Source organism: Vigna unguiculata, chromosome 5 (genome assembly GCF_037176805.1).
Source record: "Vigna unguiculata cultivar grain cowpea cultivar isolate G323 ecotype 2 chromosome 5, ASM3717680v1, whole genome shotgun sequence".
NCBI classification, from domain to species: Eukaryota; Viridiplantae; Streptophyta; class Magnoliopsida; order Fabales; family Fabaceae; genus Vigna; species Vigna unguiculata.
The window spans coordinates 53766135-53779813 of NC_140796.1; the positions used below are offsets into that span (position 1 = coordinate 53766135).

Here is a 13679-nt window from a genome sequence, read left to right on the forward strand (position 1 = left end):
TTCCCTCTCTTGATCTAGCAATCTCCAGATCGAGAAAATACTTCAGATTTCCCAAATTACCTTGAAGATGACATCTAAAAACTGCATATTTGCTCAATGTCAGGGAGATGATTTCCTACAAGTATAATATCATCAATGTAGATTAGTAGGACAGTGATGCTAGTCTCAAATATCTTTGTAAACAAGGAATGATCATATGCAGATTGAGAAAAACTAGAAAATTTAGGTTGTGGTGAGATTTTGGCAAACCATTGCTTGTTGGCTTGCTTCAAGCCATATAGGGACTTCTTCAATTTGCAGACTTGCTCATTCTTTATATCAGCACATCCTAGTGGAGGAAGCATATAAACTTCTCCATCTAACTCTCCATGGAGGAAAGCGTTGTTCACGTCCAACTACTTCAATTGCCAATTTTATGCAAAGGGAATGGCAAGGAGGAATCTGATGGTGGTTAACTTTGCTACATGGGAAAAAGTATCCAAACAATCAATGCCCTCTAGTTGAGTGTAGCCCTGGACTACAAGCCTTGTTTTGTAGCGTTCCACTTCACCACTTGCGTTATAATTTACCTTATAGACCCATCTGCATCCTTTTAGGTATGCTGGTGGGGAAAATCATAAAAGAATAGAATTTTGACAAGATATGATAAAAAAATGCTAAAGGCTTGCATTATGGAAAAGAAAGTATTTATCTTTTGTAGGTAGGGTAACCTTAATAACATGTGTTTTATCCATCATCCCGTTATATTATTTATCACTGTTTAAATTTCCTATTTGTGTGGAGAAAATAATAAGGAGATTCAAAGGAAACTTATCACTATATCGTGTATACACTTTGGTATTCATGGTTTTTAGACTCCACACTCACTATTGTTTGTAGCCCTTGGTTTGATTTACATCAAAAGTCTAGTGGAATTAGCTCTTTGCATTATCTTTGTGTATTTTTTCTAATTTTTTCTTTTGTGGGACAAATGATACTAAGGGAATATTTTTCAAATATAAATTCAAATCATAGCCCTAAAGGATCTTTTTGTTTTGGGTGTATATATCGTTATAATCTTTGTCTTTGTCTATATTTAGTTTGTGATGATTGTGATCTATTCTACTAGAAAAGTTGTAGCACTACTTTTTCTTTGTTTTAAATGGATTAAGATAACTCAATTGTCTTATCTTAATATATGTGTTATTGCTTATAAAAGAAAATACATATTGAATTACTAGTAGTAGATAAAAAAAGTTAAACATTCTTACCTTTCTAGTTCTTTAAAAATAAATTAAAAAAACTTTTATGAATAAGATTTTGTGAATTTGATTTTAAAATTTTTATAAAATAGGAAATTATAAGATTTGAAATGATTTTGTATATTTATAATAATTTCAAAGAGATTATAAATTTTTAAAAAATCATAAATACAATGTACTTTTACCTTTTAGGAAAAAATGCATCTTTATCTATTATCTAATCAGTGAGGAAATAATAAATAAATAATAAAATTTAATGGAAATTATAATAACTAATTAATTTTAACTTATTATTAGTATCTTATATATAGCATATTAACTCATATATCAAAAGCTATTACGATCCTCTGTGTCTTAATGTTTTCTCATTACTTTTCTTGAGTTTAAACAAAAAGTATTGTGAGTCAGAATTTCTAAAGATGAACTTCAATAGAAAATTTATCAAAGCAATAAAATAATAAAAATGGCTAGAGTGATTATTTTTACGACCCTTTAGTTCACAGATTCATAATAATATTTTTCAACAGTGTTAATTCAATCTCAATTACAGAACACATTTTTCTAACTACTACTTTCACGCTCTATTATCTACATATTTTTCTCTGTCCCATCAACTATTCATTTCACAAACTCAGAATACTAACATCTTTGGGTTCAGTTCTTCGTTATTGTGGTTCACTTTGTATATAAGAGGGTAAAATAAAGATAGATTGTTTTATGAATTTAATCTAACAAAAATCGATAATAACACTGCTTTTCAATTCCATTATTCAATTCTCATTGTTTATTTGTATACTAACTAGTATTTTTACCCGTGCAACGCACGGGATATCGAATTTTAAAATTAAAAATTACAGTATATTTATTAAATTAATTTGAAATTATAAAAATATAAGTAAATTTAATATAAATTTTATTTTATAAAATTCAATAATAATATTTTAATTGATTTTATATTAAAAATGTATTTAAGTTATTTATATATATTTTTAATAAAATGTATTATATATAATTATTTTAAATAATATATTAAGATTTAGATAATTAAAATTAAGAAATCAAATTTAATTTTGAATGAAATATTGAGTAAAAAATGTAGAAAAATATAATAGTTGTTTCTCTAATAATAAAAATGATGGACGATATAGAAATTATTGAGTAGACTTAATAAAGATACAAACATTAGACGATACAAAAAATGTGAAGAGTAAGCGATATAAAGCTACAAATGATATATCGTGCATATAAATGTAATGTTTAATTAGTCAGATAGTACTCACTCTCTTCAGATGTGTCAGTTTGGTACTCACTTTTAAAAATGTGTCGATCGAATCCCAACTTTTGAAAAAATGTCTCAATTAGGTTCCTTTCACTCTTGTAAGTCATTTTAAATATCGATACCATTAATGGCGTTAATATTTTTTTCTTAAAGGGACCTGATTGAGACATATTTTCCAAAGTTAGGACCCAATTGACACCTTTGTAAAAGTGGGTATGAAACTGACATATCCAAACAAAAGTGAGTATTCACTAGTGCAGTAAGGGCTTTTTGCCCCGGTTATTTTCCTCATTTTGCCTCGGGTCTGGAACCGAGGCATATTGGGACGAGACCTAAAGACACCCCTTTTGGCCTCGGTCGTTACCCGAAGCCATAAAGTTCCTTTTATGCTTCGGTTCTAAATGAACCGAAGCCATAGTGTTCCGTAACGCATCGCCGACGAAACGCAGCGACCACCACCATCTTCCTCGCCATGAGCGAACTAGATCTGCATATGTTCGTTGTCAGCCACCGCGCCACCTGCAACGAACCATAACCACGGCCAACCTCCATGGAAGCCACCGCGTCACGCTCAGCAGCACCACCGCGACCACGAGTTTCGGCACCGCAACAGCAGCCTGTGTTCCGCAACAGTAACAACACTGTCTGGACCTGCAACCGCACACGAGCCAGATTCGAACGATCCTCAACGCTGTGCAGATCTGCAACTGCGACCAACACCTCCATTGCAGCAGCGAGAGCAAACACAGATCCACTGCCTGCACGCGAGCCAGATTCGAACGATCCTCAACGTTGCACAGATCTGCAACTGCGACCAACACCTCCATTGCAGCAGCGAGAGCAACATGCAACAAGAGCGTCAACGAGCCATGGAACAGCCATGCCAGAGGGAGAAGAGAAAAGGTACTGTTGCGGATAGGGGGCTCGCGAATTTGGTGCCCTAATTAAACCATATGGCCTCGGTTATTAATTGAACCGAGGCATATAGCCCTATTTGGCACCGATTCATACTCACCCGAGGCCAAAGAGGTAATAGCTAGTGGGGTTTTGGCTTCGGGTCTGTGTAACCGAAGCATATGAGCCTCCTTTGGCACCGGTTTTTGGCGAACCGAAGCATATATCTCTCTTTTGCTTCGGATTAGGTTGAACCGAGGCATAAAAGTTGTCTGAAATTGCAAAAATGCCACCGCGTCATTATATGCTTCGGTTCCTGGACAACCGAGACATATAAGGCGAGGTAAAAATCAATTTCTGCACTAGTGATTATCCGACTAATTAAACCTAAATATAAATAGTAGATTCTTTAAAGATACAAATGTTAGACTGCAAACAAAATATAAATAGTAAACAATCAAAACTTACAAAATGTAGACTATGTAGACAAATATAAATAGTACACTATGCAAAAATACAAAGGTTAGAAATAAAGTAATGATAGTAATGCTTTTTTTACTTAAAAAGGTAACTTGTCAAAAGTTTGTCAATTTTTTTTTGTTAAACTATCATCTTCCATAAGTTAAATACAAATTTAATAACTGGGAATAGACTCTCTTTCAAACATGTCCGTAATGCTCCCTAAAATATAATCAATTAATAATCGTCATTACTATAAGCAACTACATTATGAATTTGAGTATTTTTAGTAAGATTCATATACCTTAGGGTGAGAGAACCTTCCTTAGATTTTTCAACCAGTGCTGAGGGAATTGAACCGGAGAGGTTATTCTTCTCCAAGTTTCTGCCAAAACAGGAAAATATGAATAAATAATCATTTTCTCTTTTCTGATGTACGGTTATTTCAATTAATTGACCAAGTAAAACTTACAAGATCTTCAAGTGTTGTAACTGGGACAAAAAATCAGGAACCTCGTCGTTTAAGCTATTATTCGATAAGTCACTACAAAACAAACAATTTAGCCTTTTTTAAGTATGTTTAAATCTTGTCTCATCTATTGCGGAAGAATATGTGTTGATTCTTCACAGATAATAAGTACATACATCTGCAGGAGCTCCGCAATCTATGCTGATGAATTCTATAACACAAAAATATGCTTTTGAATAGTGAGACTTGAGACTTCAGCTAAAATTTTGCTACATTATGATATAATGAAGTTCTTAATATTAGACAAAAGAAAAATGATATAATGTCATGTTATCCTTTATCAAACCTGCTTGGTGCTGAGCTTGAATAAGTAAACCACCCAGAAAACAAATGAAGAAAGTCAACATTCTGTAGGGTGACAGATACACCAGCTCCATATTTTGAAACTTTGACCTGAGAAAGAATCCTGGTTAGCTCGCAGAGAAGGTGTCCTTTTTTTTTTTTTTTCAGGAATGAATGTTTAAGAGAAACCTGTTCATAGTTCAAGCAAAATAAATAATGACATATTAAATTCTAAAACCGTTGATATTTTTTTTAATAAAAAATACTAAGGAAGGATTAAGAAACCCAAACACGGAATATCATTTATAGAATTTACATATATAATGCATAAAGTTTTCATTTTTTTAATTTCACTCCTAAATTTTCAGAAAGTGACTAAAATTGTCCTGTGTTAGTTATTTGCTAAATTCGTTAATTGAGTAACTTCTATAGTAGAAGCCCTAATGCATTTATTTCTGTCTATGATTCTTTTAGTTCATGGAATTAATTAATTGGCTTTTGTACATGAATGGTTAAAAAAAAACTTAACTCACTAAAATAATGAAATATCCACATTTCCTTTTTTTTTAATGTGAAATTTAAAACTATTTCAAATTATACGATCTAAATTATATTTTTTTAAATATATTTTAACTTATATGTTTAGATAATTATATTTTAAATTACAAAATTTAAAATAAATTTTTAGATAAGAAATATATTCAAAATTTTTAGATTACATAACTTAAAATACAAAGTTAAATATGTTTGGACCATGTAACCTTAAACTCGAAATTGGAATTCATTTATATCATATCCTTTAAAAAAATTTAGTCCTCAAATTTAAAAGTTAAATAAATATAGTCATCTTAATACAATAATATTAATTTGTGTTCTAAGATTACATTTGAATCTTAACGTGTCAAAAAGTATAATCAATTCAAACACCAACTTAAAACATCATTTCACACGGGCAAAAAAAATTAACGCAATTGCGATAGGAATACTATATTTATTTATTTTTAAAATTTAATAAGTAAATTGTATCAAAATTAAGAATAAAATCAAATTCCAATTTTACGTATTGAATTTTTAAAAAAAATAAATAAAAATAACTACATCGAGTTTATGAAATTGTCCTAAATATCGATAAAGGCATAAATGACTTTTTATTCAAAACCGATAACAAAACAAAGAAAACTTGTTCTTCAAGTTTGGCTGTGAATTGATTTTTGTTCTGTCTAAAAAACTCATATATTTTCTAAATTTCTAATTTATTTACAGTTTTTTATTTTTATTATTTATTATAAAAAAATGAAATGCTAAATAAAAAAATTGTAAGTGAAAGCTTTTGTCTTTATAAATATAAATGTTCAAAAGATTAAAAATATATATAATTATATTCTTACATAACACAATTTAGAAATACAATTTTTTTTATGAATTGTGTAATAATTATATATTTTCAAATTATATGATTTTGGATCTAGAAATATATATTAAATTATTTATTTAAAATATATTTTTAGATTATATAATTTATAATATATTTTTTAATTTTGATCCGTATAATCCAGAATATGTCATCTTTTTAAACTACGAATAATTTGGAATCTTTCATAATATAAAGTGCAGGAAAAAAGATATGAAATTGACAATGCAAGAGATTTGTCCTGTACAGTAGAAGATAAGGTGGAATATTTTGCGGTGGTGGAAGTCATACAGAAACCAACGATGACTATTGACTTACTACCTCACTTATAAACACAAAACAAAAACTAACCTTTCTTTATGTGACCCCTTTCTTCATTCCTTGCTATTACTTTCTGACCTGTGATTATTTCCAAAAGAACCACTCCGAAGCTATAAACATCACTTTTCTCTGTTAATCTATTGGATGTGTAATAACTGCAATTCAAGACAAATCATGACATTAACCCAACTTATTTTATGCCGGTGTATGTGGTGATATCTCAAAACCTCCTTTACCAACAATTGTACCGAAATTGTACTGCTGAGAGATCTCACTTTCATCCTTTTCTACCATCCAAGCTGTTAGATATTGTAAAATAGTTTGGAAATTACTTTGTTTGGAAAATTATCAAAACCAAATTACTAACCTTTTATAGAAAATTTCTTTTCTTGAAGCTAAACAAAAACTATTTGTTAGTCAAAATTTCTAAAGATAAACTTCAATAGAAAATTTATCAAAGCAATAAAATAATACAAATGGCTAGAGTGGTTATGTTTTACGACACTTTAGTTTACAAATTCATAATAATATTTTTAACTTTTATTTATTCAAAGCCTACAAAATAGTTTTTCTATTTTTAATTTGAAATAATATGTAAACATCAACTATAGTTATTGACATACGTGGATATAAAAATAATGACAAAATTTCTCGATGAATATTATATATATATATATATATATATATATATATATATATATATATATATATATATATATATATATATTTGGCGTTATAAGGATAATGTAGCTTTTGAAGTCGTAAACTATTTTTGAAACATGAATCAAACTTATAAGTTAATAAGGCTTTAAAAAAAAACATTTTTAATTAAAAAGGCTAGAATTAATGTTTTTAGAAAGTTCCCTTGATATCTGACAAACTAACCAATTATTTTTGTGATCATTTCTTCATTTACATCTCTTCGTTCTTGTAGTTCACTTTGCATATAAGAGGGTAAAACAAAGATAGATTGTTCAATAAATTTAATCCAACAAAAATTGATAATAACACTGCTTTTCAATTCTCAATTTTTATTTGTATACTGATATGCATTCTACATTCCGAAACAACACAGATTAAGAAAAGTGATCAAAGTAAAGCACCTAATAACCAACTTTTTGTACAACATCAATTTCCCTTGTTACAACGTTATTCTATTATTCTTATGTTGAGTAAGTGTTTACCTAGCCGAGGGCATGAATTCGGTGTCTACATTCACGCTGCCCGGTGCAACTGAATACCTGGGATCAGCGCCACTATCATGGTTTGTTCCACCTAATTCCGTCGCTAAAGCCTCCTGTAGTTCAATCACTACCACACTCATCGTTGGCCTTTCATTGGGATTTGGAGAAACACAAGCCATTGCTATTTCTACGGCTTTCCATGCTGAGTTAATATCAAATTTTCCTTCTAAGCTTGAGTCAACTATGGCCCAGATATCCCCTTTTGATATCATGAAGCTAACTCGTTCACTTATGTGACCCGTTTCTTCATTCCCTGCCATTACTGGTTGATTTGTGATTATTTCCAAAAGAACAACTCCAAAGCTATAAACATCACTTTTCTGTGTTAATCTATTGGAAGAATGGTAGCTGCAAGAGAAGTCATGAAAACCAAATTATTTACTCTCTGCGGATTATGTGATGATAACTCAAAATATTCACGTAGAAAATCTCACTATATTTTCCAAGAAAATAATGGAAAGGGCAATAATTAAATACTTACTGAGGGTCCAGATAACCAAGAGTACCGGCAACAACAGTTGACACATGAGATCTCCCATCATCTGGGACAACTTTGGATAGACCGAAATCAGATAACTTTGCTTGGAAATGTTCATCCAACAAGATATTCGTAGATTTTACATCTCTGTGGATTATAGGAGGCTTGCAACCATTTTGCAGATATTCCAATCCTAATATTACATTTATAATAACGGCAAACACGTGTTAAGAAGGTAAAGGTAAATGGGAGTTAAAAAAAATTCACAATTTCAATTTTACTTTCTAACCTAAGGCCGAATCCACTGCTACACGAAGTCTGTCCTTCCAGCTCAAGAATGGTGATTCGTTGTGTTTACCTACAAGAACAACTTCTGTAACTTTCTATTCTATACATTTTTGTTTTTGTTCGGTAGAAGTTATTCATACGACTCATACCGTTCTCCCATATTAAAAATTCCATATCCAGAGTTTCAGAAATAAAATCTTACTTGGAAATTGATTTCACAATTTTTTAACAAGAAAATAATTTTATTTGAAACCAACCTGAGAGATGTTCTCGTAAGTTCCCTTTAGCCATGTATTCATATATAAGACCCTTATCGGCTCCTTCGTTGCAGTAACCAACAAGGGATGTCAAATTTTTGTGATGGACTCTGATTAGAAGTTTAACCTGGAAATCAAAATAACACCATGTTAAACCATATAACTTTGGTACCAAGCTCAGAAATCTAGAGTAAATTGATTAATAACATACCTCTGTTTGAAATTGTTGATAACCATGAACTGCTGATTGGGAGAGCATTTTCACTGCAACAGGAGTGCCATCGATAAATCCCAGGTAAACAGTTCCAAATCCTCCTTTGCCAATAATTCTATTGAAATTGTTAGTAATTTGAAGGATATCATTGTATGAATACATTTCACTTTTGCGTTGCGGGAACGAATCATCTTTTTCTGTGGATTGCCGTGAATTCTCACTCAGCTGATTTATTGCCACAGCATCCGTAAATTTTTCAACTACATTTTGAAAAATAATAGGTTAAAAAATTATTTTTTATCAAAATGTTAATAGCAAATACGAACTTTTGATATTTATCTCGGCATTACCTTTTGATTTTTTCCTTTTAAGGATCCACAATATTCCAGCAGCTATTAGAAGAATTAAAACCCCACTGGTCGAGGCTACTATTGGTGTAACAGTATTTTTCTTTTTCTTCTCGTTTTTCTTCTCGTTGCATTGGCCAGATTCACATGGATATGGCTTTTGACCCACTCTAGCATGGAAATCACAGAAAGTTATGATTCAAGTATCAGTAAACCTTACTAGTAATTCATAATTCAAATACATAAATTTATTTTTGTTGTGAAATTGGGTGGAACATTTATATATGAATCTCAAACACGGTCTTAAATATAAGTAATTAATAAGCATCAGCATGAATAACCATATTATGAATTTGAGACTTTTTAGTAAGATTGATACCTTAGTGAGAGAGAACCTTTGCGTGATTTTTCAACTAGTGCAGAGGGAATTGGACCGGAGAGGTCATTCTTCTCCAAGTTTCTAAAAAAAGATGGTTTTCTATTATCTGGTACAGAGGATCACGTAATAGTGTTTGAGTAAATGAAGTAACTTACAAGATCTTTAAGTGTTGTAATTGAGACAGAAATTCAGGAACTTCACCATTTAAGTTATTGTTAGATAAATCCCTGGAAAACAAATAATTTAGCCTTTTAAAAAATGTTTACATCTCGACTCACGCAGGAAAAGTTATGTCGATTCTTCACTCAAAACATGTACATAAAGGAATCAATAAAAAGATAACAAGAGATTTTTCTGTCGGGTGAAATAAAAGAATCAAAAGAAAAGGAAAACTAACAGCTTCTCCAACATAGTGAGGTTTGAGATAGAAGGGTGTATCTTTCCTGACAATCCACTTGAAGATAAATTCCTGTTTTGCTCAATGAGTAGTTATATACGATATCATCTCAGTTCTATAAATCTATAATAATAGTTTGGCACGCATGACTTACAGAGCAGTGATTCTTGGGAATTCATTGTCATAAGTACAGTTGAGACCATCCCACAAGTAAGTTACTGGGGCGCATGGATCACCTTGCCAATCTTTTTTCACTCCATAAACTGACTTGATGTTTGTAATCGCATCAACTTTTTTCTCAATGCAAAAAGAGGGGTAGATGGTTGTTAAGTTCATATACAATAGTATAAACCAAATAAATGGATTTAAAAATGAAAAATACCATCTTCTTGGAATGTTTCTGGTTTCTGTAAGTCTATTACTCTGTAAATTTCAATAGCATTGATGATGGGAGACAGGGTTGAATTTTGGGTCCTCTCCAGGGAATATTTAATTTCTTTACCACTGATTGCTGACGAGGTATATAAAGTGTCGACGGCCATGTACCGCGGAGAAAAATTTGTATGCCATAATTCACCGTTCCTCATGATGTTGAATTGCCTTGTCTGATCCTTGGCTAACACTTGAATCTCTGTGAGGTGCATGTAGACATAGAATCGGTCAGTTTCATGTTCTGGGTCCCACCTTATTACCAATGGAGCACTATCATCTGCTGGTGTAACTGCGGTGCGCATGATAATAGCTCCCGGTTGGTAATCGCTCTGATTTACCGAATAATAAGGATTCGAAGCACTTAGTGAATTCCAATTTTCGTCGAAGTTACTGGCGTACCCACTACCATACCAGAAACGATCATAAACATCGGCATTGTACCTGTGAGAAAATCATAATAAACTCAATGATCAATCAATCAATCAATCTTATAAGGCAACACATTTAATCCTTAACTATGATTTCACCTGTAGTCTGTGTTTGAACCCAAATCGCACCGCATGGAATTGTAAAGTTGCAACGATCCGAATTGAGTGACGTATGTATGATTTTTCAAAGTCCTGAATTCTATGGCTGTTATAAATGGTGTACCATTGCCTGTGTTAACCAGACAGATTTGTACATAATCCATTGAAGGTACATGTATGATCTCCTTGGACACGGAATCGTATACTGTATCCCAGTAGTTAGGTCCCAGAAGAATATCAAACTTCGGTGCCATATTTCGGCCATCGTAATTTCCATACAGAAAAACAGTGCGGATGAGATACTTAAAACCTCCTGTGACGTTTATTTTGTAGCAGTTCCTTTTTCCTTCTGGGAAGCTTCGTAGCCTCCGCAGTTGCCGTTGATTGTGTGTGTTGATGATAGCTTCAGATGATACAATCCCAGTCACGCCAGTATTTATGAAATTTGCATCCGAAGCATAATTTATGCCAAAATACGGATCTGTATAGCTCGAACCTGCTTCAGCTCCGCAATCTATGCTGATGAATCCTAAAACATAAAATTGCATCTATTACTGTTAAAGTTGCAACACATTTCTAGAAAATTAAATATTACTAAAGATAGAATATTTCAAATCAAATTACCAAATAACAATTGAAAAAGTTAAAATGTTATATAAAATATCACACGATTACATAAATAAAATTTTATGACAACCAAAAGATATTCTAATTTTGCAAAATATTAATAAAATAAAATTGATAAAGTTAAAAATATTTTTAAAAAATTATAGAAAGAAAACAAATATAATAATTTTAAAAGTATTTCAAATGTTTTTTATTTTCGTTTTTCTAAATTATAATGAAATTTATTTTCTTATATACAAACAAAAATAATATTATACCACTTGAACAAAATTATATAGAGAAAAATATTGAACTAATAATAATTCAAATTTAGTATTTTTTATCTTTTGAACTTAAATCTATCTTAAGATTTACATAAATGAACACTAGAAATTGAGAGTCAAATATTCTCATGTGAAAAAATATACACAATAAATAAAAATATTAAAAATAAGTTAAAAAGGAATAAAAATCATTAAATGTGAGACCTAAAATATATTTTATTTATTGAAATTAATAATAGATCATTTGAACAACTGCGGGAAGAATAAGTGTAATCAAAATTGTGATAAGAGGAAAAAAAATTAATATATAAGGTTATATAATTTATATTATGAATAGTGTAAACAGAGGTGCTATCGTGTTATCGCGTATATTCATATATTTTTTAAATATGCATGATATAATATTAGTAGGTGATGATATTATAATGTTATGAAGTTAATATATAAAATAAAATTATATTTATTAAAAATAAAGTAAAATATATCATAAAAGATAAAAAAAATAACCGTGGATAAATAAAGAAAAAAGAAAAAAAACAGAGATAAATAGTTTTATAAAAAATTGTAAAAGTAACGGTCAATTTTTAAAACTTTAATAATAATTATATTTTAAAAAGTAAAATTGGTATTTTGAAAATGTATGGACACAGGGAATTATCTTTATATATTTTATATATTATTATAGATTCTATAGTAATTTAAAAACACGGATAAGGATCATAATGAATATTAGAACGAAAAGTGATGAAAATGCGACAAATATGTACATTGATATTTCGGTGTTCCAGAATCACTTAAAAAAATAAAATATTATTTATAATCATATCTTATTTTTACTTAACTTTTTTATTTCTTTTTAATTAAACAAGTTTTATTTATTTTTCTTTTTTATATCTCTTCTTTTCTATTATTTTACCAACAACATAAGACTTGAGTTAAGTTTGAAGTAAATAATGATATAATGAAGCTATTTGCTTTAACAAACCTGGTTGAGCATGAGCTTGGATAAGTAGAAGAGTTAAAAAAGCAATGTAGAAACTCATCCACGTTGTATAGGATGATAGACATATGAGTGTCAGCGCCATGTTGTGCCTGCGACTTTGACGAACTAGTAATATGATAGACATAAAGATTTGACCAACAACAGACCTGCATTTATGAAGAAGAAGGAGGAAGAAACAGCAAATGTGGTACCTATGCAGTGCAGTGATGTGATCTGAATTTCTGGTGTTCCAATAATACACTGTAACAGTTTGTCCCTTATAGTAAGAAGCAGAGCATGACTATTACGGACAAAACAAAAAGCAACACAAAACGACGATAGTTGTTGACGCTATGGTTGGGATCGCACGTTATAACTTCGGTTCCGCAACTCACGTTTATTAATGGGATCATGCGTTCTGGCATAGATTTTAAACTGGACGGGATACTCTCCCGTTACTAATTCTGTCGCCGAATCTAACAGGTTTTTTTTTTTTTCCTTGATGGAAATAAATGTTAGTGTTATTTAGTTGTTAAAAAAAAAAGTAATATTTTTTTTATATTTATGTATAAGTAAATAAATGTTAATAACTTGATATTATAATTAAATATTCAAATTAAGTTTAATTTAAAAATATTATATCGGTACAAAATCGTTAGTCATGACGTCTTTAACTTAACCTTATAATGGACGTAAACCATTTAACACGGTGATTCCATCCAGGTATGTGCCGGTCAACGGAAGCAGAACCGTTTGGAAAATGTTATACCCATTTTACAAGTAATGTCAATAGTCATTCATACAATCCGACCTATGCTTGGTTCAAAG

General features: G+C 30.6%; 1 protein-coding gene across 1 annotated transcript; it reads right to left on the minus strand.

The window, feature by feature from the left end:
- Window positions 1–7414: 7414 nt before the first annotated feature.
- Window positions 7415–12969, minus strand: LOC114184791 (LRR receptor-like serine/threonine-protein kinase IOS1). The gene is made up of 13 exons (XM_028072099.2): window positions 12855–12969; window positions 10980–11508; window positions 10403–10893; window positions 10175–10310; window positions 10021–10092; window positions 9779–9850; window positions 9624–9704; window positions 9248–9414; window positions 8895–9157; window positions 8684–8810; window positions 8428–8496; window positions 8142–8331; window positions 7415–8008 (listed from the first exon to the last, which is right to left on the minus strand). The coding sequence occupies exons 1-13, from the start codon at window positions 12952–12954 to the stop codon at window positions 7597–7599; spliced, it is 2709 nt and encodes a 902-aa protein (XP_027927900.2). The 5' UTR covers window positions 12955–12969; the 3' UTR covers window positions 7415–7596.
- Window positions 12970–13679: the final 710 nt, after the last annotated feature.

Bases quoted from the DNA above. Each gene is read 5' to 3' on its own strand.
- LOC114184791 (XM_028072099.2), bottom strand. From the start codon at position 12,954: ATGGCGCTGACACTCATATGTCTATCATCCTATACAACGTGGATGAGT. The intron at 9,158-9,247 runs GTAATGCCGAGA...TTCAAAATGTAG, and splicing joins TAAAAGGAAAAAATCAAAAG to TTGAAAAATTTACGGATGCT. The intron at 8,811-8,894 runs GTATGTTATTAA...TTTGATTTCCAG, and splicing joins ATCAACAATTTCAAACAGAG to GTTAAACTTCTAATCAGAGT.